Raw genomic sequence first — 23,636 nt, 5'->3', positions numbered from 1 at the left:
CTTCTTTAAATAGTCCCTGATTTGCTAAATAAAAATAAGGAACCGGAGACCCAGATGAGCTTCTTGCTCACGCAGCAGGTTGAACCTAGGCCTTCTGCCATCCAGCACATGGGGAAGGGCACTGGACAGGAGCCAGGAGACCGGGATCTGTCCTGACACTGTCTTCTGACTTTCTCTATGACTTTGAGGCACTGCCCCACCCTGGGCCTTAGTTTCCTTGTCAGTAAAGTGCAATGACCTTGAAGACCCTTTTCAGGAGATTCTAGAATTTTGTGATTTAAAGGTATTTCACATGCCTCAAGGAGGGTTCAGTCCTTCCAGTAGCCACTCCTGGTTGGCATGGCCCTCACTGGGGCTGACAGCAAAGACTGGCAGCTGGAGAGCCAGCCCTGTAGGGTTTGCCAGGATTTTACCTGCACAGGTAAGCTCTTCTCCTGGAGGCTGAGTTAGAGTATCTGGGTCACCTGGGAACAATGGGCCATGGGAGAACCAGCCTCCTTGGGAATGTGAGACGTGTGCTGTCCTGCACAGCAGAGCAGGGCCTGGGGTGTGGGCTGCCGGCACCTGTGCTCCGTGGGCCACAGTGCGCCCCGGCCCTCAGAGTACACCGCTTGTCCTGAGGTCTTTGAGCGAAACTGGGTCTTATGCAAGAGCCTGTGTGTAGCTCTACTTGCAGCTGTTACATCAGAAGGCTAAGTACTCAGACAGAGCTCATGTGATCGGGGAACCGGCAGTAGGTTCTCTAGCTCTGGTCCTTTCTGCGGACAGGTAGAAGGGGATAGGATGTGGCTGCCAGGCTCTTAGGGAGGAGAGGACTGTATGCTGAGGAAGGAGGCTGAGGCTGGTGAATTCTCTCTGAGGTTCCACTTGTCGCCCAGGCCCTCTGGCAGGTGACAGAGCCTCGCCTGGGTTTGTGCTCTGTGTGTCGGTGATGTATCCATTTGCACAGTGGGAAAGGTCCTTGTATGAGTGGTAGGTTTGGGGTGTGGTGGTCTACTATAAGGTCAAGCCTAGTGCCTCGTGTTAGGAGAGGCGGCATGGGGTGTAAGGCCTTCTTGGGTTGAAGTTGGCACTGGCATGACCCAGCTAAGTGACCTTGGGTTGCACCCCTGGGCCCTCCTTTATAAATGAGGATCCTCATACCAAGATGCCCAGCATTGCCCTGGCTCACAATGAGTGCTCCAAACATCAGTGAAGGAGGCAGGATAGCCTGTGGTTGGAGTATGGACTCGGCAGTTAAACCACCTGAGTCCAAATCCTCACCCAGCCACTCAGTAGCTGTGTGACTTGGGCCTGTTCCTTCAGTTTATCCCTCTGTAAAATGGGGATAATGTTAGGTGTTAGGGCCTCTCTCACAGATTGTTATGAGGATTAAGTGACTCAATATACAAAACCACTCAAAGCAGTGCCTGACACATAGTGAATAAATGCCTTGTCAGTGTTAGCTGTTATCTAATTTCTCCCGTAAGTTGTGGTTGGTTGATTTCTTGGGAGGTAGGCAGCCCACCTGCTCTGTTTATTTTGAAATGAAGCCCCTCTCTGTTTAGTCAGAACTTATTCAGAGTGGCAGGTGTGTGCGCGCATTCTTGCGTGTGCGCACACGTGTGTGTGTGTGTGTGTGTGTGTGTGTGTTTGAGCTGTATCACTCCTGCCCCAGAGAACAGCTCCTGTTACAGCCCGTGTGCCAGGCCTGGAGCCTGTCCCTCCCAGGCTCTCTTCCACTTGCTTCCTCAGGTTGCGTGCATCTTAATAGCTGTCTTGTTTGCCTTTCTCTTCTGCTCAGTCTGCTGGCGGGGGTTCCTGTTGCACAGTCTGGCTTGTGTGTTGACCTCCTCTTGACCTCGCAGGGATAAAACAAGGGTTCAGAAGGCCGTCCTCTGAGGCGAGTGTGCTCTTGCCTTGCCCGGCCTCATCTACATTTGCTCCTTTTCAAAGAACACGTGAGAGTAGCTTGGGATGTGCCATGTAAATGGACTCATTAGGAACATGTTTAAGAATCTTAAAGCAATAAATAAGTCAGAATTTAACTGCTTTTGAAGGTAATGAGATACTGGAATTTTCATGATAAAAATGGTTGATGATGAGTGTTGACAATCTGGTAGCTAGTACGTCTCCCTCCCAGGAAGGTGGTACTAGCCTCCCATTTTACAGACAAGGAAACTGAGGCTTATAAAGGTTAACTTAACCCAAGTTAAGGCAACTGGACAACAATAGAGCTGAGATTTGGATCCAGGTCTGTTGGACTCTAGGCCTGAGCATCTGACCATCCCTCTCCGTAGGGCTTCTGGCTGGCATTCCTGGAATAGCTCAGTGGTAACATTCTGTTATCTGAGCTCTTTCTCACTTTCCATAACGATAGCTTTGGTGATAGCTGAGCCCTCTCTCACTTTTCATGATAGTTCCGGTGATGTGAGCCCAATACAGCTGTGTAAACTGAGGTGCCTGGGGGTAGGGGGAGAAATTCCATAGTCTTTTGGCCTTTGCATGTTAGAGATGGTGCTCCCGCTCTCCTTCCCTCCGGAGCTGACATCTCCTCAGCCCCACTACGGTTCCATTCCTAAACCCCATATTTCCTTACCTTCCCCTGCCCGGATAAAATGGTCCCTTAAAAAGAGAGCTTTGACGATTTTATAATGAAGAAGGTCATGTGTAATTGAATGGCCTTCGCACATCCCTTAGGTAAAGAGGCGTGTATGTCTTTGTCAAGCTGCCCCCTGACCCTCTCTTCCCTAAGAGATACCTGAAGGGTGCCCAGCTGGGAGTGACCCCAGTGGGACTCAGTGTTTTAGGAATGCAGGGTTTTAATCTAGTAACTTAAAATCATGCCGTCCATTCCAGAGGGTGGGTAAGGAGAATAGCTCATACTCAGAGCTGTTTGTTCTTGTTCCATGAGGAGCCTGCAGACAGGTAGATAATAGACACTTGCATTTGGACACTTGCCCTTTGAAGTCTCCCTGTCACCTGTCAAAGCCCTGGCCTTTCCCATAATTAAGGCTGCAGAATCGGGAGATGGCTGCAAATATTGGCTGGGCACCCAGCACGCCAGCTACTGGCCATGTATTATATTGTTCAGTGTTCTCGATGATTTTTTGAGGCTGATCTTTCCTCCCTCATTTAAGACAGGAAGTAAATTCTGTCAGGTATCCCTTAGCTAGTAAGAGGTGAGAGCGAGGTTTGAACTTGGTTCATTCTGACTCTTATTCCCATGATCTTTCTTATTAAGCTAGAGAAAGTGTGCTCTCTGTCCATGTATGTCTTTCTGCCTCTCTGACACACACACACACACACACACACACACACACACACACACACACACACACCTGGGCCCACTTTCCTTTATGGGGTAGTGCATTTCCTGCACATATGAGTTGAAGAGGACTAGGCAGAACCAGCAGCCCCATGCTGGCTGGAGAAGGCTCCTCTTGGGTCTGGCCACTCTGGTACTGCTGTGTCTCTCCAGTTTGTCTGTCTGACCCACTTCTGGGGGCTGCTGGGAAGAATTGGAGATGAAACTGTTGGAGCAGTGGCTTTTGCTCTTGGCAAGTGCAGGGTTCCCTTCTGCTTGTGAGGAGAGAGGAAGGTTGGAGCTCAAGAGTGGGGAGACACCTGGGTCGGGAGCTAGCTGCCTGTGGGCCAAGGTACCTTTGCCAAGCTGGACCTTAAGCCAAGAGGGCTTCTGAAAGATAGCAGACCCCCGTCCCCCATGAAGCATCTAGGTCTAGTAAATCAGACGGTCTCTGCCCTGTTGGCTAATTTGCTGGAGAAACTCAGCTCTTTAGCTTCCTGCATTCCAGGGTGCTGGTATGCCAGAAATTCCCTGGACAAGCAAGCAGAGAAGTCTTGTCTTTATAGTGAATATGCTAATAAAACATCTCTAGAATCTGTTCCTTCCTTTCCACCCACACTGCCACTAAGTTACCTTTTGTTCTCATCGTTTGCTGCGTTGTGGTGGCTTCTTAATTGATTTTCCTGTCTCTGGTTTCTCCACACCCACTTCAATCTGTCCTCCACATGGTTTCCAGAATGATGATCATTCAAAAATGCAAATCTGATCATGTTTCTTCCTTTGATTCCCTCCCCACTCCTGCAAGATTGAGTACAGATGCCTTAGTTTGGCCTCCCAGAGCCTTTAAGGACCTGCGTGAGCTGGCCCTGCCCCTAGCTAACTGCTCTCCTGACCTCCCGCATCCCCTCTCGTCTCCAGCTACTTGCTGTATCCTTAAGAAGAAGAAAAAAAAAGGTTTCTTTGTGACTCTGGGCTTTGCTCATGCTGTGCCCTCTACCTGGAGTGACCTCCCTGCCCTTTACCCTCTGTGCGCCACACCTCCTGCCTCACCCTGACCTGCTGAACTCATTTTAGGGGTTACGTCCTCTTTGTTGTCTTCCTAGGGTCTCAGCCACCACACTCCACAGTAAGACCTAATCCTCTTGGATCCCACAGCAAATACACAAACCTCTATGGAGGCACTGAGGTGGCACGCTCCACATAGCATCAGCTGTCCTGGTCTGGAGGGCCCAAAGAGTCCCTACTCACATGTCTGACACCTTGCTGGAGACAGCTGGCCTCAGCTGCCATGCTCTCCTTCTCCTTGGAGGCTCAGGGCTTCTCCACGTGGTCTTTCCATCAGAGTAATCAGGGCTCCAGAAGAATCTTCTGCTGTCCTATTGGTCAGAGTAGACACTGACTAACCCACAATCAAAGGGAGAAGAAATAGACCTTAGATTGAAGGAGTGTGAAATTTTGGGTGGCCATCTTTAGTCCACTGTGGTGGCCTACACTCATATCATAGCCTCAAGTAATCCTTTGATTTTCAAATGGGATAGAATAGCTCTCACCACCCACCACCAAGAACAGGGGCTTTTCTACTCATTCTTTTTCTCTACAGATGCAAGATGCTGCACATCTTGCTTCACCCCACCCTCACTGTGTGCACTCCTAGGAACTGAGTCATCTTGTGTCTTTCTAGGAGCAGGGGTGCAGCCGGGGGTTGTATTCCCAAGCACTCAGTATCAGCTACATCAGGCGGGTTGTTGGAACAAGAATTCTACTTCTCTCTACCTCCCCCGTCAGGTTCAGTATCCACTTGCGCTTCAGGTCCTGTGTAATAGATGTGAAGGATCTATACGGTATTACATGTGGCTTCGAGTACATTAGGTTCTTTTTTCAAGTACATGTAACTCTCTAAGCCTCAGTTTCCTCATTTGTAAAATGAGGTTAATAATAGTACCTATCAGAGAACTAATGTGGGTATTAGATGAGACGACACACATGAAATGCATAGCACAGTGCCTGGCACATAGGAGTATCTAATTTAAAAACTAAAATAGTACACAGTTGTGGTAAAAAAAAAAAAAAAAAAACAGTCCTAGAAGATAAAACATACTTCATAGTGGATCATAGACATACGCAAAAAAGATAAAACTATAAAACTTTTAGAACATAGGAAACCTTGGCAAGGATTTCTCAGATAGAAAAGAAAGAGCCTAAACCAATAAAGAAAAACATTGAAAAATTCGACTTCATAAAAAAAGTAGCTGTTCTTTGAAATTTGGAAGGACTTTTGGAGGAATGTTTTGGACAGCATGCAGTCCCAAGAAGAATCTTTTTCCTTTTGTGGGTTTTCTGGAGGCCAACAGGAAGCCTTAGCTTGGAAATATTAGCCTTAGAAGGTTTGGAAGGAGATTTGAAATATCGTGGGCTTAATAAATGTTAGCAGAAATACTTTCTATTGCAAGTTAACAGAAAACGTGACTTCAGCAATGTAGCCATTATGTTTCTCTGACAGCAAGACATTCGGAGTTATGTGGCTTATGTGTTGGTTCAACAGCAGAACAGCGCTGGCATCTCTGGTTCTCTGGACAACTCTTGACAATTCTAATCTTCAGCCCAGGAAGGGGGATTGTGGGTAATGGGCACCCCAGAGACTGTCCCACTTGCGAGCAAAGGAAACACTCTCCCAGCAGTCCCAGCAGACATGTCCTCATATGTAATTGACCAGAACTATCACATAGCTAGCTTCAAGGGACACTGGAAGTAGGGACTGGAGCATCACGGTAGCCATGCTGGGACCCCATCCCAGATCAATTATGTGGATGTGAAGTCAGGGTTGAGAACCACTGACTCAGACCCATTCATCACTGGGCACAGGGCTGCTCCAAATAAAATCAGTTGGTGAGCGAGGAAGTGGTCCAGAACGGATATCAGATAGATATTGAGAGTGCCTAATGCAGTACCCCTCATGCCTGGGGAGTTCACCATCATATTACTTGGCTCCTGGTATCCAAGGTGCTCACTTGTCCCTTGCCCCTTGCCCCTTGCCCCCTGCCCCTGCATAGACCTTTACCCTTTTCTGTGATGGCCTGAGTTCTTAGGCAAACAGTCATGTTGCTGGAAAGGAAGGCCTTCCATCTTCCCAGCATATGGCACAATCTCCTACTTACAGCAGATGCTTTCAGATCAGAGTCTGAAGCACTTTACCTTCCCTCATGTCTCCCTTCTAGGAGCTTCCAGGGACCAGGTCTTAAAGATAGGTGAGGGGGTGGGCCTATTGGCAGGAATCCACCTTTGCCATTAGATGCAGCCTCTGCCTGCTTTTCTAGGTCTCTGCTTGGTAATTCACACCCAGGTCCCTTCTCGTGTGCGGTATCAGGAATCCTCTGAGATTCCCTCTTGTAATTGAGGGATTGAGGGCTAAGCTATGCTCCATGGGTCTGATGAACTTCAGACAGACATGTGGAGTGTTTGAACAGGGATAAAGGCTATGTCAATTCAATTTAGGGGCAGGAACACTGAACAGTGGGACAGTCGGGGATGCTTTGGGGCGGGTATACCTGCTCTCCTTCTTTGCCTCCCACAGCCCTCCGGTCAGGTCATCTTTGAACACGTCTGTCACTCCTATTGTGTGAGTTCCTCTAGCTTATGCACCAGGTTGCTTGTGACTATGCTGCAGTGCCTCTCAGTGCCTGGCATCGGGAAGTTTACTGACCACTTGTTGAATGAATGAATGATGGATAGAGGTTCTCTTTCATTTCCCTGTGCAATCACTTCAGGCCCAGGGCAGTTAGGGGATGAGGCTGGTGTCTTGCTTTCTTGTGGCTTAGTCCAGTTAATCCTCACAACCCTCAAGGACTTCTGGTTCCAAAAAACATATGTGGGTATTGGCTTATAGCATTGAAATGAGGCAGCCCCGAGACAGTTTATTCTCCGACTTTTCAAAGTTAAGATGGCTTTCTGAAGAACCATCTCAAACAACCATAATTCTCAAGTGGAAGCCATCTGAGGATATTTCAATTAGGGAAATGCCTTCTCCTTGAAAACCTTTCCTGTTGAGTGTTACAACTTCAATGGAGCCTGAGATGCTGAGAAAACCTGGGTCCTTGGCTGTCCACCCTGGCCCAGCTCAAACTCCATCTCTCTCAAGAAGCTTCGTACATGCTTCTAAGCTATGTTAGTCTCTCCTTGCCCTGCCTGCTCATACTTGGTACCAGAACAATTGGAGTGGGTGATGGTATCTAGTGAGGGTGCTAATCATGCAGAGGAAGTTTACTAACTCGGTAGTGCTTCTGGGCAGGGATCCGCTGGGCACTCATACCTCAGCCAGGACAAAGACTGATCCCATTTGGTCTCCACTTGGGTGTGAACCTCCCATCTGCAGCCTGTCATCAGGCCTGGAGTCCGCAGCCCCCGTGGAGCCGGGGGGTGGGGGTGGAGGGGCGCGGGAAGCCCGAGTTCCCAGCCTCCTTGGGCACGGCTCCACTTGTGGTCTGAGGCAGACTTGTTTGTTTGTGTTTGAAGTTTCCCGACTCTGAGTTTGACGTCAGGGCAAGGCTGCTAGTGGGAGGCTTGGTGGGGAGATTGTCTTTGCACAAATGCACACGTCTGGCAGCCTCCTCGGCAGAGCATGGGCAGAGACAGAAACAGACGGGCAAAGGATGGTTGGTTGCGAAATGCCTGGCTTGAGGATTGAGGTCACTTTCTCCTCATCTCACTTTCCCTGGTGCCCTCATTCACTCTGCCCCTTTCCTTCCAATGGCAGCCCCACTGGTATCCTCGAGAACTCCTCGGGGCTCGGCAGTGTTAGTAGCCGAGGGCTGGGCTTGCTTCATGCCTATGCGTGGAGCTGCCAGCTGCATCACGACCTCCAGAAGCCTCCTTACATTCTCAGAAATCATTTTGCAATACAGTGGCCATGGCAGCCAGACCAGACTGCTTAGCTGCCTGGGCTGACAGGAAGTTCCTGGAAGCATACCCCAGCTTTGGGGAGAAGGTGGAAGAAGTAAGGGGACAAGCCCTGAGGACTGGGCAGAACCAGCAGTGCTGGGGAAGGAGCGCCAGCTTCAGCGACCATTGAGGGAAGGCTGGATTGAGTTACAAGAGCTTTGGTGGCTTCCTAAAGTTTGGGATAGGGTAGATAGGGAACTGGCACTGCTGTGGACATCCTCTTAAGTTCAGCGCTGCCCACCTGGGAGGAAGTTCCATAGGTGTTGGTGATCTGGAGGCTGGTCCAAAAATTGCACCTGCTGGCTGAGAGGCTAAGTTGACAGGCAGGGGATGGAAGTGTGGAGTGGCCATCCAGGTGCCTCACCTCGTTCTGTAAGCATGCTGTGATCTCCTTGAAAGGAGTAGCCCTAGGTACCAGCAGGATGGTGGCTAGTTTTAATGAATTCAGAGCGGGTTTGGAGCCTGATTGGGTGTAGCTCAGATGGTAGGTTATTGCAAGTCAGTATCAGATGTAGTGACCCATTATGTGATCAGACGCATTTGGAGAGTGTGAATTTAGTCTGCGGTTTTTTTCAGAGAATTCACCGCTTGAAACAGGCTGGTCATTGCTAGATTTTGGGCTTTGGGCCATAAGAGAGGTGGGTTCTGCCCACTGTATCATGTTTGTGCTGGTCAGTACAGCTTCGAGGAGCTAAGGGATGGATAGCAGGAGTCATTTTGGGAGATGGTATGTTACAAAGAAACAGAGCATTGGGCTGAGGCCTGAGTCCTGAGTCCCTTTATGATTCGAGAAACTTACAAAGGTCTTGGTGCCCCAGTTTCCTCATTTGTAAGATGAGAATAATAAAATACACCTGTAAATCTAATGGGTGTAGCGCATGTGGTTTGCCTCTTTGTGAGGGGCCTAAGTAATGAGCCATACTTGTCATTGTGCTGAGGCTGGACTCAGAATTGCACATGACTTTTTGCAGGATAGGTAGCCGTCCCCTAGTGAGTAGGCCAAGCAGGCTGCCCAGCACCCACGTCTCGACATAGCTCTGTGTTTGATGTTGATGTTGGGTGCACAGTATTTCCCATAAAGAGTCTAGAAGGATCTGTGATGTTTTTCAGTTGTACGTAACTGTTTTGTGGGCTCAGGGATGTTGCCAGCTTTCGGGTTGTGTGAAGGTTGGGATATCATTCTTATGCTGTGAGGGATCTACTGCAATTCCTACCTCCTGGGGTTTTTATTGAGAATCCAGAGTGATAAGGCGCTACATAAATAGAAGAAACCATTGTTACTACTAGGGTTGGTCATTGGGTATTGACATGATTTCCATAATTGAGAAAGCCTGCTGCTGTACATGGGAATCTTGTGTCCACCTCTGCCTGTGCCTGGAGTCCATTTGTCCATCTGTATTTCAATATATGTCACATTTGTCCCCATACTGAACCTCTTGCCCTGCTTGTGACATAAAGACCTGGGATACTGGGAAGAGTAACAGTCTGCTCAGGGTCCTGCAGCAGCCAGGATCTGAGTCAAAGTGTGGGTGACAAACCTCTAGACATCTGGCCACTTCTGGACATGCTCACATCATGGATTTGGAGGTCACCCACAGAAAGGACCTCCATATCCCAGGCACTGCAGTTTTAGAGTGTAGTTGACTTTGTAATCAGTTGTCTGGAAAGACATGTTTTCTGCAAAGGTGCAGAAGTCTGGGTAAGATGTAATTCAAATGGCACCAGCTGAAAGTCTTTACACTCCTCATCAAGGCCATGCTTTTGGACTGAGCAGCATCCTATTTAGTGAGCACGTCACATATTCTGGACATTGGACAAAGCACTTTGCATACACGAATCCTGCAGTGAATTTTTCAGCTATGGAGCATATACTATTTTCTCCACTTTGCAGATAAGGAAACTAAGATAAACTGGTCACTGCCGCACAGCCGGTAAGTGATAGCACCAGGAATGCAACTTAGATCTGCCTGGCTGCCAAGTCTGTGTTTCCCGCTAGGGGTGATGGAACAATTAACTAATGCGAGGCATGGCCGCCGACCAGTCTGAACAGGTGCTGATGGTAAACAGGCGTGGGCACACCCATGCATCAGGTGGAATGTTTTCCTGGTTATTACCACTGCACCACCTGGCTAGTCCAGCACAATGGCTGGCCCCCAGCCAACCACTCTGGGAAACCTGTAAGAGGTTTCTGTTAGGATGACCGCTTCAGCCGGCATTGCCCTCTCTCTTTTGAGGGCAGGGCAACTACCACTCTAGCCCTCTGTGGCGGCCTCCAAGGGATATCAGTTCTGTGGCTGCAGAGGAGCCCTGTATCCCAGATCAGCCTAGCCTGTGGGTCACCTTTGATAACCATGATGTGCTCTAAAGGGTGAACTGGGATCTGCAGGTGCCAGCTACAGGGAGATGGGTTTAGGCTCAACCTGAAAGAAGAATGGCAAGGAAAGAGCCTTCCCTGGGAGAGGCTGCGGCTGCTGCACTTGGCAGCTTTGAGCCAAGCAGACGCATAAGGCCTTTTGTGTTCCTGCATCCCTCGTGATTCAAGGAGCTGCTTCCTTTTCCTGCAGAAGTTTCTCCCTTTCAGTGGCATATGCTTTGGGAGCTCTGACACAGGGGTCCCCAACCCCCAGGCCACGGACCGGTAGCAGTCCATGGCCTGTTAAGAACCAGGCCACACAGCAAGAGGTGAGCGGCAGGCAAGCGAGCAAAGCTTCATCTGTTTTTACAGCTGCCCCCCAGTGCTAGCATCACCAGCTCAGCTCCACCTCAGGTCATCAGGCATTAGATTCTCATAGGAGCACCGGCCCCTAGTGCTGAAAAGATTTGGGCATCACTGCTTTAACAGGTGACTGCACTTCAGGGATGTCTGACAGGCCTCACCTCCATGGAAGTGATGCTCATGGCAGCCTCCATTTGGGAGGCCTCTGTTGGACTCATGCTGGAGCAGCTAGAGGTGGCAGATTACATTTGAAACTGATCAGGATGCCAGATTAGGGGTGCAGGTGCTTGCCGGGGTGAGTGGCCTTCCTGGAGTTGATGTAGCTCCCCTCCAGCCACAGCCTTTGCTGCTGACGGTGGAGGGGTGAGCACTTTGAGGAGAGGGAGGACTCAGATTCCCCGGAGTCAACCAGTGAGCCGGGCCTTGGCCCTCGTGTCTTTAAAATATATGTACCTAATCTGTAAGTTCCACCAGCATTGTCCTGAAGGCTAACACCAGCTTTCAGGGTCTTCTTGAGCCCCGTCTCTGAAATGGGCCCGATACCACCCACATCCTCCCTACTGCCCAGGAAGGTGATAGGAGAACCTGAAGACGTAGCTGGGTGAAAGTGCCACCTACCGCGACTACCACTGAGCGTGTGAACATCTTAAATCCGTGTTTTCTCATGTAAATCTCCACAGTAGCCTTTTGAAACAGAGGCTATGGTTAAATCTGTGTTCACCTGCTGGGGGAGAGTGGTGGTGAGGAACTTTGAGACCAGGTCCCTCTGTCTCTAGAGTCGGTTCTTCCTCACAGAGCTGCGCTTCCTCTTGGATGTGGTTAGAGCAAATAACGGTAACACAGTAGGACCTCTATGTTGTTTTTCTTGTTCAGGGCATTTTTATTAGTTACTTTGGCCCCAACTTTTATAAAATGATACCATTTTTATAGGTGGTGAGAGTGAAGCTGAGCTAAGGGGAATTTCCCCAAGGTCCTTGATCTAAATGTCAGAGCTGGGACCAGAGCCTAGACCTTCCACTCTAGGACACTTGGTGAGCACCTGCTGAGCGATCGTACCCACCAACTGCTTGTGGGCTGACTTGATGCTCTTCTGCTCTTTCTGTAAACCAGAGCGAGTGTAAGGAGAGGGGTGGGTCACACACTAATGGAGCAAAAGAATATTGGGGGTGGGGGTGAGACTTTAGTTCTATCCCTTGGTCCTCCCCGAGGGCCAGAGTACTAATGACTCCCTCTTGCTCTGGTTCCATCGCTGAAACCCCAGGTGCTTTTCTATTCTGGAAAATTTATATGTTGTGGTTTTGTGGTTAAGAGAAAATGATGCTACCCATGAAAGGTCCCCTTGCAGGCCCCTGGGGCTAGGTTGGCAGGCCCCATTGTGGTTTCTCTGGGAAAGTAGCCCCTGGGTGCTTGTGTGACTGTGACCAACTTTCCAAAAAGTGAGAACAGCTGTATATGGCTCGGATATGAGCTGCTGCACACTCGGTGCCTTAATCCTTTGTGAATGAGAAAAGCTTTGCTCATTTAGCAGAACCAAAATCTGCAGGTGTCATTTCTTCTTTATGAGCTCTGAAAGATAGCAACCGCCAGGACACCAGACCTGCTGGCAAATGGGTCACGGTGCACTGCCAGCCAGGCGTATGAGTTGTTAACTAGGTCTAGGGAGGAATCGTTTCAAGTTCAGCACAGTCCTACCCGCGGGTCTGCTTTGAGCTGTCTAGCAGGGATCTTTAGCCACCTTTAAACAAAAGAAACTGCTTACTCCTCTTCTGGGGAACTTGCCCAGGTTTTTGAGACTCTCAGGCTCCTGAGTCATCACTTGCTCAACTGGCATTTGTTTTCCATTGTCATTTTGGTAAACATATGTGCCTGTCAGGGCTACAAAATGTGTGTTCATTCGTTCATTCAACAAAACCATGTACCAGGAGCAATGCTGATTCCTGGAGACCTAGTGGTGACCAATAACACAGACCAGACACCTGGCCTCATGGAGTTTACAGTCTAAAGAAAGAAGTATACAAGTAAAATATTAGAACCATGATGTGTGATCTGATGGGGGAGAGGGCAGGGGCTGAGGAGCAGGGCTGAAGGACTTGGAGAAGGCCCAGAGAAATGGAGATCTAAGCTGAGCCGTGGAGACTGAAGCATCACTGGTAAGGACCTTCCTGGCAGAAGGCAGAGAGCCTGGAGGCTGAAAAAGGCTAGAGTAAACCCCAAACCCTGGCTTATTGCTGAGGCCAGAATGGCTGACCTTGATGTCAACCTGTGATGACCTAAGTCTTCTGCAGAATGGATGTCTTACTAATTGGCCCCCAGAACTTGGCCCTGGAATCTCTCATGCCAGTGACAGACAGCCTTCACTGCTGCTGCTGTGTGTGCCAGCAGCCCGACCTCTTCGGTTAATGTGGAAAAGGATGGTTTTGACTTGGCACAGTTATTTGATTTATTCCTCCTGTCTCTGGTCAGCTCTTTGAAGCTGTGGTTTGAGAGTAGTTTGGAATGAAGGTAAAAACTGGCAGTGAGAAATGTTTTAACATGGGAATAAGGCCCATGGGTTTTCCTTGCTTCCTTCCTTCCTCAGAATTTTTGGGCACATGTTATGTGCCAGGTGGGTACAGCTACAAATGAGGTAGATACAGTACCTGCCCTGATGCGTAATAATAGGGGGACTAACCTAGTATGAATTTCCACACTGTGGCTCAATCCTCCCAATAGACCATGCGCCAGATATTATCATTCCTGTTGTACGGGTGAGGGAACCAAGACTTAGAAAAATTAACAAACTTCCCCGAGGTCACACAACTGGTCAATGGCAAAACCTAGATTTGAACCCAGATTCTATTGGCCTCTGAAACCTGTTCTATGTCTGCTGCCCAGGGAGCTCACATCTGTTGGTAGAGACCCTGTCAGAAGCTTGATTATGCGGCCTGCTGCGATAGGGGCTGCTACCAAGATGCAGACAGAACAATTGGAAGGGGAGACAGGAAACTCTAATCAGGCCTGGGAAGTCTTGCCTAGGCCAAGGACTCTGTGGCTGGAGGAGGGAGGGACTTCTGGCCAGAGCATACAGTTTGAGCAGAGGCTCAGCGGATAGGAAAGTACAGGACATATTTGAGGAATAGCTCCTAGGTGAGTATGTATGTGGAGGGCAAGGAGGAGAGTAGATGAGCCTGGAAGGAAAGTTGGGGCCCTGATTTTGAAATTGGCCTCTGGTCACACGGAGAGGGATGGACCAGAATGGGGAAAGCCTGGATGAGGGATGTGAGTGCCTCCACTTAGCTCTTTAAGATAAAAGAGGGACTCATGTCTTCACATTTGTGAGTTTCACGCTCTGAAAATGTTCCCAGGAACTTAGGTCAGCAAATATACTTCTCATGTGGTGACTTGGAGTTGTCTGCCTCCGCAGAGTGTTCCATTACCATGTACTCAGAGGTGTAAAGCCTCTGCAGAGAATGTTCAATTAGTACTGTGTGCTCTGGGTACCTGAGGGGCTTATAGTGCAGGAATGCTATAGGTTTGCCTCTGTCTGGGTTTCACTAAATGTCGAAACTGTACAATTGTGTGGAATTATTTTTGTTCTCATTTAGTGTTCACTCTCTAACAATTGTCCTCACTTGCTACTGAGCCCTGTGAAGATAGCAGGATTTAACAGAGCTCCAGGCCACATGAGTGGACCAGTGCCCCTGCGTCTAGCAGATTGTGAGCCTGGGACCAAACGAGTTTCTGGGGGAGATTTCAGAAAGGCTGACATAGAAGCAATGGTTTTGTTGTCATTGCAGGTCTCATGTCCTGCCTTAACATCCCTCTAGCCACGAGGATTCTTTACCTGGGGTCTATGGAGAGAATTCTGGGGGTCCATGAATTTGCAGGGAAAAATTGATATCTTTATTATCATTAACCTTAACTGAAATGTAGTATGTTATTCGATTTGGATATAGGCAACAAAGCACAGTCATCTTAGCAAATATGTGTGTCTAGGTCACAAGTAAAAAATCACAGCTGTTACAATTGTGGAGCTGTCTGAAAAGCGTTTTACATTTGTCACACTTTCAAAGTTATGATAGCTATAAGACCCACAGCTAGATGTTATTTACTGCTTTAATAAATAAGCTTTTAGTACCCTATCACAATTTTAAGTAATATTTTGGTAAACGTATTTACATATAATTGATTTCCTTTACAATCTTAAATGTTTTGTTTTCGTACTTAAAAGCGCTATTCTTAGAAAGGGATGGACCTCCCCAGACTGCTAAAGGGTCCAGGATCCAAAAATGGTCAAGAGATCCTGTTTGGAATACTGGGAGACTTTCTAGATATTTGAAATTTTAAATTATTATCGTTAATTATTTTTTAATATTGTGACTGTGCTAACAGAAAGAGTCCTTACCCTTTAGAGAAATATACTGAGATATTTACCAATGAAAGATAAAAGAATGTGTTAACAACAACAAAAAGCCTTGAGGGTCAGTAGGACTGGGAAGTAGCTCTAAGGGCAAGACTTTGAAGGTGGTGCTTGCCCTCTGGGGGAAACTTGAAAGTTACCAGTGAGGCCGTTAGTCTAGTCACCATCTCAGCAGCTCTCACTGAATTCCTGGGTCACTTGATCTCAGCCGAGCTAGGGCCCTGGTCTTCCTCAGCTTGTGAACTCATTTCCATCTATTCAAGTCTTTTACCCCTTCTTTTTAATCAGCCTCAGGCTGTGCCCCGCTCTGCATTCCTCAATAGAGTACGGGCCACCCAGTCAGAGACCAGTGTTTGTCAAAGAGAACATCAGGTTGACCTTATTTAATCTTATTCCATATGTAGTTTTAGTCTTTCGAAAGCTGTGGACAGTCTTTCCCCTGAAAAAGGTACAGACTCACATATCTGAAATTTGCATCTATTTCACAGTGTGAGTCCTAAAAGCCTATTGTCAGACCAGAGTCAAGGACCCTTGCCAATATGCCACAGCCTAACAGGCGTGGTCAACACATGCAGGCTGGGCATGCACTGCTTTTTTCATTTCTTCTCAACCTCCCTGAGAGGGAGGGTCTACCCATTTAGTGGAGGAGGGAACAGAGGCTTTTCTGGATTAGAATGTTAAGTAACTTGTCCAAGGTCACAGGGCTAGGGAGCCCCTGGATCCCAACCCAGGCAATCTAATTATAGGCTGGAAACATCCTAAGTAGAAGGCTATTCATTATTAACCACCCCCCGCATCCTAACCTCCCCCATTCCGTCTCCCCCTACTCAGGCAGGAAGTCCTTCTTATGTTTTGACCCTGTTTTCTGTTCTGACCAGTCTTGCCCATTACTCTCTGAGGATCATGGTCCCAAAGGTGAGACAGTGTCAGCAACCTTGGGTGCGGCTGAGGGTTATAGGTGGTTCTCCAGGTTTCCTACTGTCTCTCCCACACCCATCTTCTCTCCTCCCTCTTCACTCTCCTGCTTCAGTGCTGTTGGAATGGTAACAAAGGGGAATCCAACAGGATCCTGTCCTCCTCACATTGCTCCTGTTTGCCAGAGCTCCCCTGTAGTGTGCTCAGGGCGGCCACATGCATGTGCCCCTAATGAATCAGCCTTTTCTTTCCTGGGCTTCCCGCAGGCGAAGCTGGTCCGGTACATTTGCAAGCAGCGCCAGTGCAAGCTGAGCGTGGCTCCTGGTGAGAGGACCTCAGAGCTCAACAGCTACCCTCGCTTCAGTGACTGGCTGTACACCTTCAACGTGAGGCCGGAGGTGGTGCAGGTATGTGGGCCCTGGGGACTCGGGTCAGGGGCTGCAGTATGTGGCAGTCAAGCAAAGGGACCACACGCAAAACCAAGGACAGCTCTTCTGTGGCTACAACTGAGGGGCGAGGCTCTCTACTCTCAGGAAGAGGGGATGTTGGAGGGGACAGCAGGGTAAATGTGGCCCTAGCATGTGTCCTGGGTGCCATTGCTTTACTGTACCGGTCCTTCATTGGTTTACCATGAGGACAGTAACCACATTTCTGAAAACATTGGCAGTATGACAGACACTATTAAAACCCTTTATATAGATAATCTCACTTAATTCTCACAAAACCCTGTGAAGGGTTACTATTGGTATTGCCATTTTATACCTGAAGAAATTAAAGCATAGAATGGTTAAATAACTTGTTTATAATCATATAGCTAGTAAGTGATAGCTTTGGGATTTGGAAGCAAGAGTCTGAGTTAAGTTTTCTCTTATAACTGCTATAGTATATTATTTTTCCTCCTTTGTTCCCTCTTCCCATCCAAACTACCCACCCTCCCACCTCACTACTCAAGTAATAAAACAGTATGCACAGAGAGCGAGCGTACCTTATGCCAGGTGTTAGAGGCACAGGATGGCTCTCATGGGGCATCCATCAATCAATCAGTCCTCGACAGGAACAGTTCACCCAGTCAGATCTTTTAAATCCTTTACTTCTATTCTAAAATTAAAAAGATTGACTCTTGCTATTGTTTTAAAGTAATATGAATTCATTATATAGAGACACTTTGGAAAGCAGAAAGGGGGTGGGAAAATCACATTCATATTCCCACCACTCAAGGAAAGTCTGTGATCATTAAGATTTTGTTACTTTTCTCTAGTCTTTTATTTCCCTAATACTTAAGTGTTTTAAAAATTTCTAATGTGCAATCTAGTAAGGTAGTTACTAACCAATGTGACTGTTATTATCATGGAATGATCTAGTCCACACTGGGATGTGCTGTAATTTCAAAGAAAAAAATTCAAAGATGTGCTGAATTCTGAAGACTTAGTACAGAAAAAAGCAAAATATTAATAACTTTAGTATATGTTGAGATGATACTATTTGGATATATTAAGCTAAAAATTTTATTAAAATTAGTTTTATATATATTTACTTTTTAAAATGCAGCTACTCAAAAATTAAAATGTAAGTCTGCGGCTTGAGTTATATTTCTTTGGGGCAACACTGGTTTAAATCATCCTGAATACACAATTTTATATTTTGCTCTTATCATTTGACTTGATAACCAGCATATTTTCCCCATATTTTCACACTTAGTAAACTTTTTTTTTAAGCGACTGAATAATATTTGATTGCGTATACGTGATGTAGTTTACTAGGCAGAGGTTAATTCTAGTTGTTAGTTATTATGTATAATATAGTTGTCAATGTTATTTATAAAGCTATTTATATATTTAGGAATTTTCCCTGGGAGAGATTCCTGAACAGGAGGTGACATGAACATGAAAGGTTCCCGTCATGGGGGAAGGGGGTGAGAGGAGGTGGGGTACGGGGACAACCACAGAGGAGCTCTCAGCACCTTACGTGCTCCTGGCCCTGGCCCCAGCGGCCCTCATATTTGTGACATATGCCAGCCTTTAGGAAGCTGGCAGAAAGGAGTTGGCCAATGTGAAGGCTCAGGGAAACTGCTTTGTGGGATGGTGGTTCCTTGAGCATTAAGTCATATGGACACATGCACGTGATATGTGTAATAGCTCTCTATCTGTCTCCCACCCACCCTGCCATACAGGAGGGAGATTCCAACATGTAATGTCTAATCCATGGTGACAAACTGAAAATGATGGACTTGAAGACTATGAAGCATTGAATGGTCCCTCCATCCCCTAGCTCAACCTCAGCGTTTACCCCTCCCCTCCCTAAGATCTCAGAAATAAAAAGCAGTTTCCAAACACTCATGTGTAGGTTACAATTGAGGGCACCAGAGCCCTACAAGGTCAGTGAGTTGCCTAGCATCTCATCAACATTATCCCTACTTGACATATGAGGACCGCTGGGTTCAAGAGGCCATGGTCCCAGAGCTAGTAACAGGGGGACTTGAGGTTCAGATGCAGTCCTGCTGGACTCCAAACTATACCTTTTAACTTCCTTTCTTGCGCTTAAGGCCTCTTTTGCAGACGGCTTGGCAACTTAGGAGATTTCCCTTGGATCTCCAGAGATTCAAAGTATGTAGGGGGCCCAGCTTTCCCCTTGTCTATCTCTAAGATAAGAACCACGTACCATGGACCCCAGCTGCAGGGTTGTTTGGCTCCTGGAGAGTCCTTTGGTGGCAGCAGGGGGGGCGGTCTCCCAGCCAGGCCCAGAGGCATAGCAGATACTGAGTCAGGTGATGTTTGAACAACCATGTCATGAGTGATAGGTCAGAGCTGGGTGGTAACTGAGAGACAGCCTCATTTGTATGCAGGAGTCAGGCAGTCAGGAGAGCCTAAAAGTCAGATGCGGTTTGGGAGCCAGGGTGCCACGTGATGTGGAAGGCTGGGGCGGAGATCTCTGGGGATGGGGAGGGGTCGGGGTGAGACAATGGGAACGCCTCCAGCTGCCCAGTGACCTCTCCAGTGACTTGCAGATCATGAGGCAGCTCTGAAACTAACATGTTTTAAGCAGAGCTCTTGTTCTTCCCCTTCCATACATATAGGCATGTTTTCTTCGCACTTTATCTTCCCATCTCAGAAAATGGTAGCATTATCTATCCAGTTGCTCAAGCCACAAACCCAAGAGGCCTCCCCCATTCCTCCCTTGCCCTTACTCACATGTGCAGTCCCTTAGTGAGACCCGTGGGCTCTGCCCCAAGACATACTGCAGACCTGTCCACCTCTCTGTGTCCCTACCACTAACACTATGGTCCAGGCCACCATCCTCTTTGCCCAAGCTCCTGCAACAGCCCCTTAACTGTCTCCCTACTTTATCATTTACTCACTTCATTCTATTTTCTACACAGCAGCCAGTAAGAAACATAAATTGAATTATGTCATTTTCCAGTGGTTCTTATTTCTTTCCAGATAAACACCAGATGCTTCACACTCTTTGGCCTCTGCCAGCCTTTCTCTGTCTCATCTAGCTGACCCTCCCCTTTGCTTTCTCTGGTCTGACTTTTGCACTTGTTATTCTCTTCCTAGACTGGACGTCATTCTAGTGTCAGGTCCATCGTCACCTCCTCTGAGCAGTCTTCCCTGATAATCTGATCTAAAGCTGACTCCCACCCTTCAGTCTCTACCAGTGCAGTATGGCTGATTTTTTCAATGAGACTGACCACTTTCTGGAGTTATTTAACTTATTTGTTGTATGTGGTCCGCCTATGCTCCCATTGGAATACAAGCTCTCTGAGGCAAAGACCTACCTTCTCTGGGTTGTTTGCCACAGAACCCACATTGAGTATTGGTCCTGATCTGACACTTACTTGTTTGAGAGGAAGGAAAGACAAATCTCATCATGACATGGTGACTGTCCCCAGGAGTCAAGGCTTTGGTCGTGAATGGGTGGTGACACAGGTTACTCCAAGACCCGGCCTTTAATGTACTACAAGAAAGGCCCGTATAGGGGCCATAGCCCCAAAGATCTACCTCCCTGCCATACCCATTTGCCCATGAGCCTATGTCTGTAAAGAGCGCTAGGAGAGCTGCTGCCCCCGGGGAGAAGAAGGCTGATTGGGCCAGTGCCCTAAAGAGTCCTCGGAACTCTTTGGCACTCCCCTTCTGACCATATTGATGCCCCTTCATTCACAAAGGGGTTGTGCTTCCAGGAACCCGATGAGGACCTCACTGGGAGGCCTCAGCAGTCTCGTTATTGGGCTGCACCATAACTACAGTGGGCTCTCGAGGCTCCTCAGAGCCTCCTGCTCGTTCTCCTTCAAAGCCAGCATACAGAGAGCACATCTGGCATGTAGTGCTGTATATGTGCATGTTTCATCCAGTTGCCCCAACATCCCTGTGGGGCAGGTACCATTTCTGCCAATGCACAGTTGAGGAAACTGGGGCCCTATGGGGTTTACTGACTCACTCGGGATCCCAGAGCTGTGAGGAGCAGAGCTAGGCGTCCCTCCAGACCTGACTCTGAGTCTTCGCTCTTAGCCGCTTCTCTTTCCTTCCTCTCGGGAACGCCTGCTTCTTGGCCTGACTGGGAACCTGGCCAAAACCTTTCATCTCTCTGTCTCAGTTTCCTTCTCTGTAAAATGGGAGAATACCGTGTGCTGCTTGCTTACTGAGACAGCTGTGGGAGTCAAGTGCTTGGAGGCACTGCGGTGTTTGTTGGGGTGGAGGAGGGAAAATTCAGGCAATTTCCCCACCTTTCCTTCTCAGCTGCTGTTATTTCCTGGCGACAGCCAAACCCAGCAGAGACCACTGGGTCTCTTGCATACGGGGCAGTTTTAAATAGCTATCTGGGAGTGAAAGGAAGGGGACGTGAACAGAAGGCGGAGAACAGAGGCAGTTTTCTGAATCAAAAGGCAGTGGGAGTCATTCCAGGGCTTAAGACAGAAGGCAGGTGGCACATACGACAGTCTGGAGCTGGGCCAAGGGCCCTTTCTCACTCCCTGTGGATCCCAGGGGCCACACTTGGGCATCTTCACCATCCTTGCCAGCGAGGAGGAGGAAATGAGGCAGGAGGGAGTGCGGAGCTGGAGGAGGCTGGACCTGGCTACCTGAGGGTGTGGGGGAGCAGCCGGCAGCTTTCTGCCTGGGTTTTAAGAGCCACGAGGAATCATTGGCTGGGTGTCACTGCATCTTCCCCAAAGAAACTCTCCAGACCCTTTTCTAAAGATTGCTCTGTGTCTTCACTTCAAATCTCACATTGGTTCTTGGGCCCAGGCCAGAGTATTCTAAAGGTTGGGAGAAGAGCTGTTTCCTTTAGTAATCCCAGGAAATGGAGACGGGGCTGCCTGTGCTTGGCTCTGCTCCTTGTATGTGTTTCCCCTTGTACATGTGTGGGAGCACAGCGATGGAGCCCAGGGTGAGAGGGCTCCCTGGGCACAGGCCTCAGGCCAGCCCTGAGCTGTAAATCTGTTTTATTCTGTTTCTTAACCTCAGACAGTTGTTTGGACTCTGACTGACACCCATCTGACACCACTCACCCTAGGCCCTGTTGGATCCTGTGCTTTCAGTGAAAATTGGTTCTAGAAGAGGCACTCATCAAATAAAGGTGCAAATTTCAGAAACCAAAGTTCCAAAGAGCATAAAAACCTATGCCTTTCCAAGTTGACCTCAGAGATAGAATCCTTAGGCTTCTGAATGTCATCTAAACCAAGGGTCCACAACCCCCAGGCTGCAGACCGGTACCAATCTATGGCCTATTAGGAACTGGGCCACACACAGGAGGTGAGCAGCGGGCCAGCGAGTAAAGCTTCATCTGTATTTGTAGCCGCTCCCCAGTGCTAGCATCACCGCCTCAGCTCCACCTCAGATCATCAGGCATTAGATTCTCACAGGAGCACCAGTCCCTGGTGCCAAAAAGGTTGGGGGCCGCTGATCTAAAACACTGTTTATTTTCTTAAATAACCATTTTATTTTGGAAAAGTTTTAGATTTACAGAAAAGTTGCAGAGATAGTACAGACTTCATCCAGTTTTCCCTGTCATTAATATCATACATTACCACAGTAGATTTGTCAAAACTAAGAAAACAACATTGGTACATTACTATTAACTAAACTTCAAAATCTATTTGGAGTTCACCAATTTTTCCATAAATGTCCCCTTTCTATTCTAGGATCCAGTCCAGGGTACCACATGGTTTTTATTTTCATATAAATTTGTTTCCCGTTTTATTTACAGTTGCTAAAATAGGGTCATACAATGTATATCATTCTGCAAGTTTTAGTCTAATCTCATCTCTGTGTTAGTACTTACAAATGCATCTCATACTTCTTAATAATAAGAGATAAGATTTCTTCATGCTGTCTTAGGAATGACTGTTTGAGGGGTGCCCGCCTGCTCACATAGAGGCATACATAGAAGGCATTGGCCTGTGCCCAGAAGAGGCTGGGCGCCCAGCAGCACAGCGCCTGGCCTATGGAAAACCCTTGACAAGTATTTGCTGGGTGAAGGAGTAACTGAAGATCACCGTAGGACGGAACCTGCAGATGGGCCAGACTTTAAAATGGGGTCTCTTATCTATCTGTCCTTTTTGTTGTTTGTGTTTTGGGGGGAAGATATCCAAATCCATGATGTCTGACAGTTAATACTTAACAGTTCACCCCAGGGTGCTCCCCAAGGCCTCCGGGGATGATCTTTGTGTGGTGGGGTTTGTCCCCTCAGCCTCCTCAATGAGTTCCCTGCTGATCTTAACACTTCATGACAGGAACCCTGATTTTTCCCTCAGGAAACTACACACATCATACGTGTGTGTAGCCATGTGTGTGTGCATAATTTCCTTCTTCCTTTTCAATATTGCCTTCCTGGGGTCCGTTTCTCTAGGGTTATCTAAATATTATTTCAGCTTTTGACTTTAGATTGTGGTTACTAGTTTGTGGTTATAAAGTTTCCAGGAAATAATGCCTTTCTGCTGGACGAAGAGCAGGGAGGGATGTAGAAGTGGCCGCAGGGTGGTGGTTGCACTTCTCCGTTTCTGGGGAGGATGAAGGGACTCTGCTCTCTTGGTTCCCTTCCTCCCTGAGTCAGGTCTCAGCCCTCCACAGCTGCGGAGTCTATTGTGATGCTTCTGACATGTGTGGCCTTTGATTTCTCCTCCTTTCCCTCTTCCGAGGATGTGGAGATGGATAGCTTGGGAGATGCCTTCATACGTTAGCCAGCCATCAGACTTGGTCTAGAGTGACACTGTCCAAAAGAATTTTCTGTGACGATAGAAACATTCCGTGCTGTTCTGTCCAACATGGTGGCCACCCGCCACATCTGGCCGTGGAGCACTTGATATATGCATAGTGTGGCTGAGAAACCAATATTTAAATTTTATCGTAATGAATTTTAATTTAAATAGGCATATGGCTATCGTATCAAGC

General features: G+C 47.9%; 1 protein-coding gene and 1 long non-coding RNA gene across 5 annotated transcripts in view; both read left to right on the top strand.

Moving 5' to 3' along the window:
* Nucleotides 1-23,636, top strand: part of KSR1 (kinase suppressor of ras 1) — a 145,944-nt gene that overhangs the window by 63,411 nt on the left and 58,897 nt on the right. For all 4 annotated transcript variants that reach the window (XM_036223735.1, XM_036223737.1, XM_016119178.2 and 1 more), the window contains exon 2: nt 16,518-16,658. In XM_036223735.1, coding sequence (XP_036079628.1) covers nt 16,518-16,658 — 141 coding nt within the window. The remainder of the gene's footprint in view (nt 1-16,517; nt 16,659-23,636) is intronic.
* LOC118604021 lies at nt 510-10,920 on the top strand. Its single transcript, XR_004951622.1, has 3 exons — nt 510-520; nt 7,425-7,428; nt 9,138-10,920. It is a non-coding gene; the product is annotated as an uncharacterized LOC118604021 (long non-coding RNA).

This window comes from Rousettus aegyptiacus, unplaced genomic scaffold, assembly GCF_014176215.1.
Source record: "Rousettus aegyptiacus isolate mRouAeg1 unplaced genomic scaffold, mRouAeg1.p scaffold_m13_p_6, whole genome shotgun sequence".
NCBI lineage: Eukaryota > Metazoa > Chordata > Mammalia > Chiroptera > Pteropodidae > Rousettus > Rousettus aegyptiacus.
Note: the sequence above shows the minus strand (reverse complement) of the source record. Positions and strands in the feature narration are given on the sequence as shown.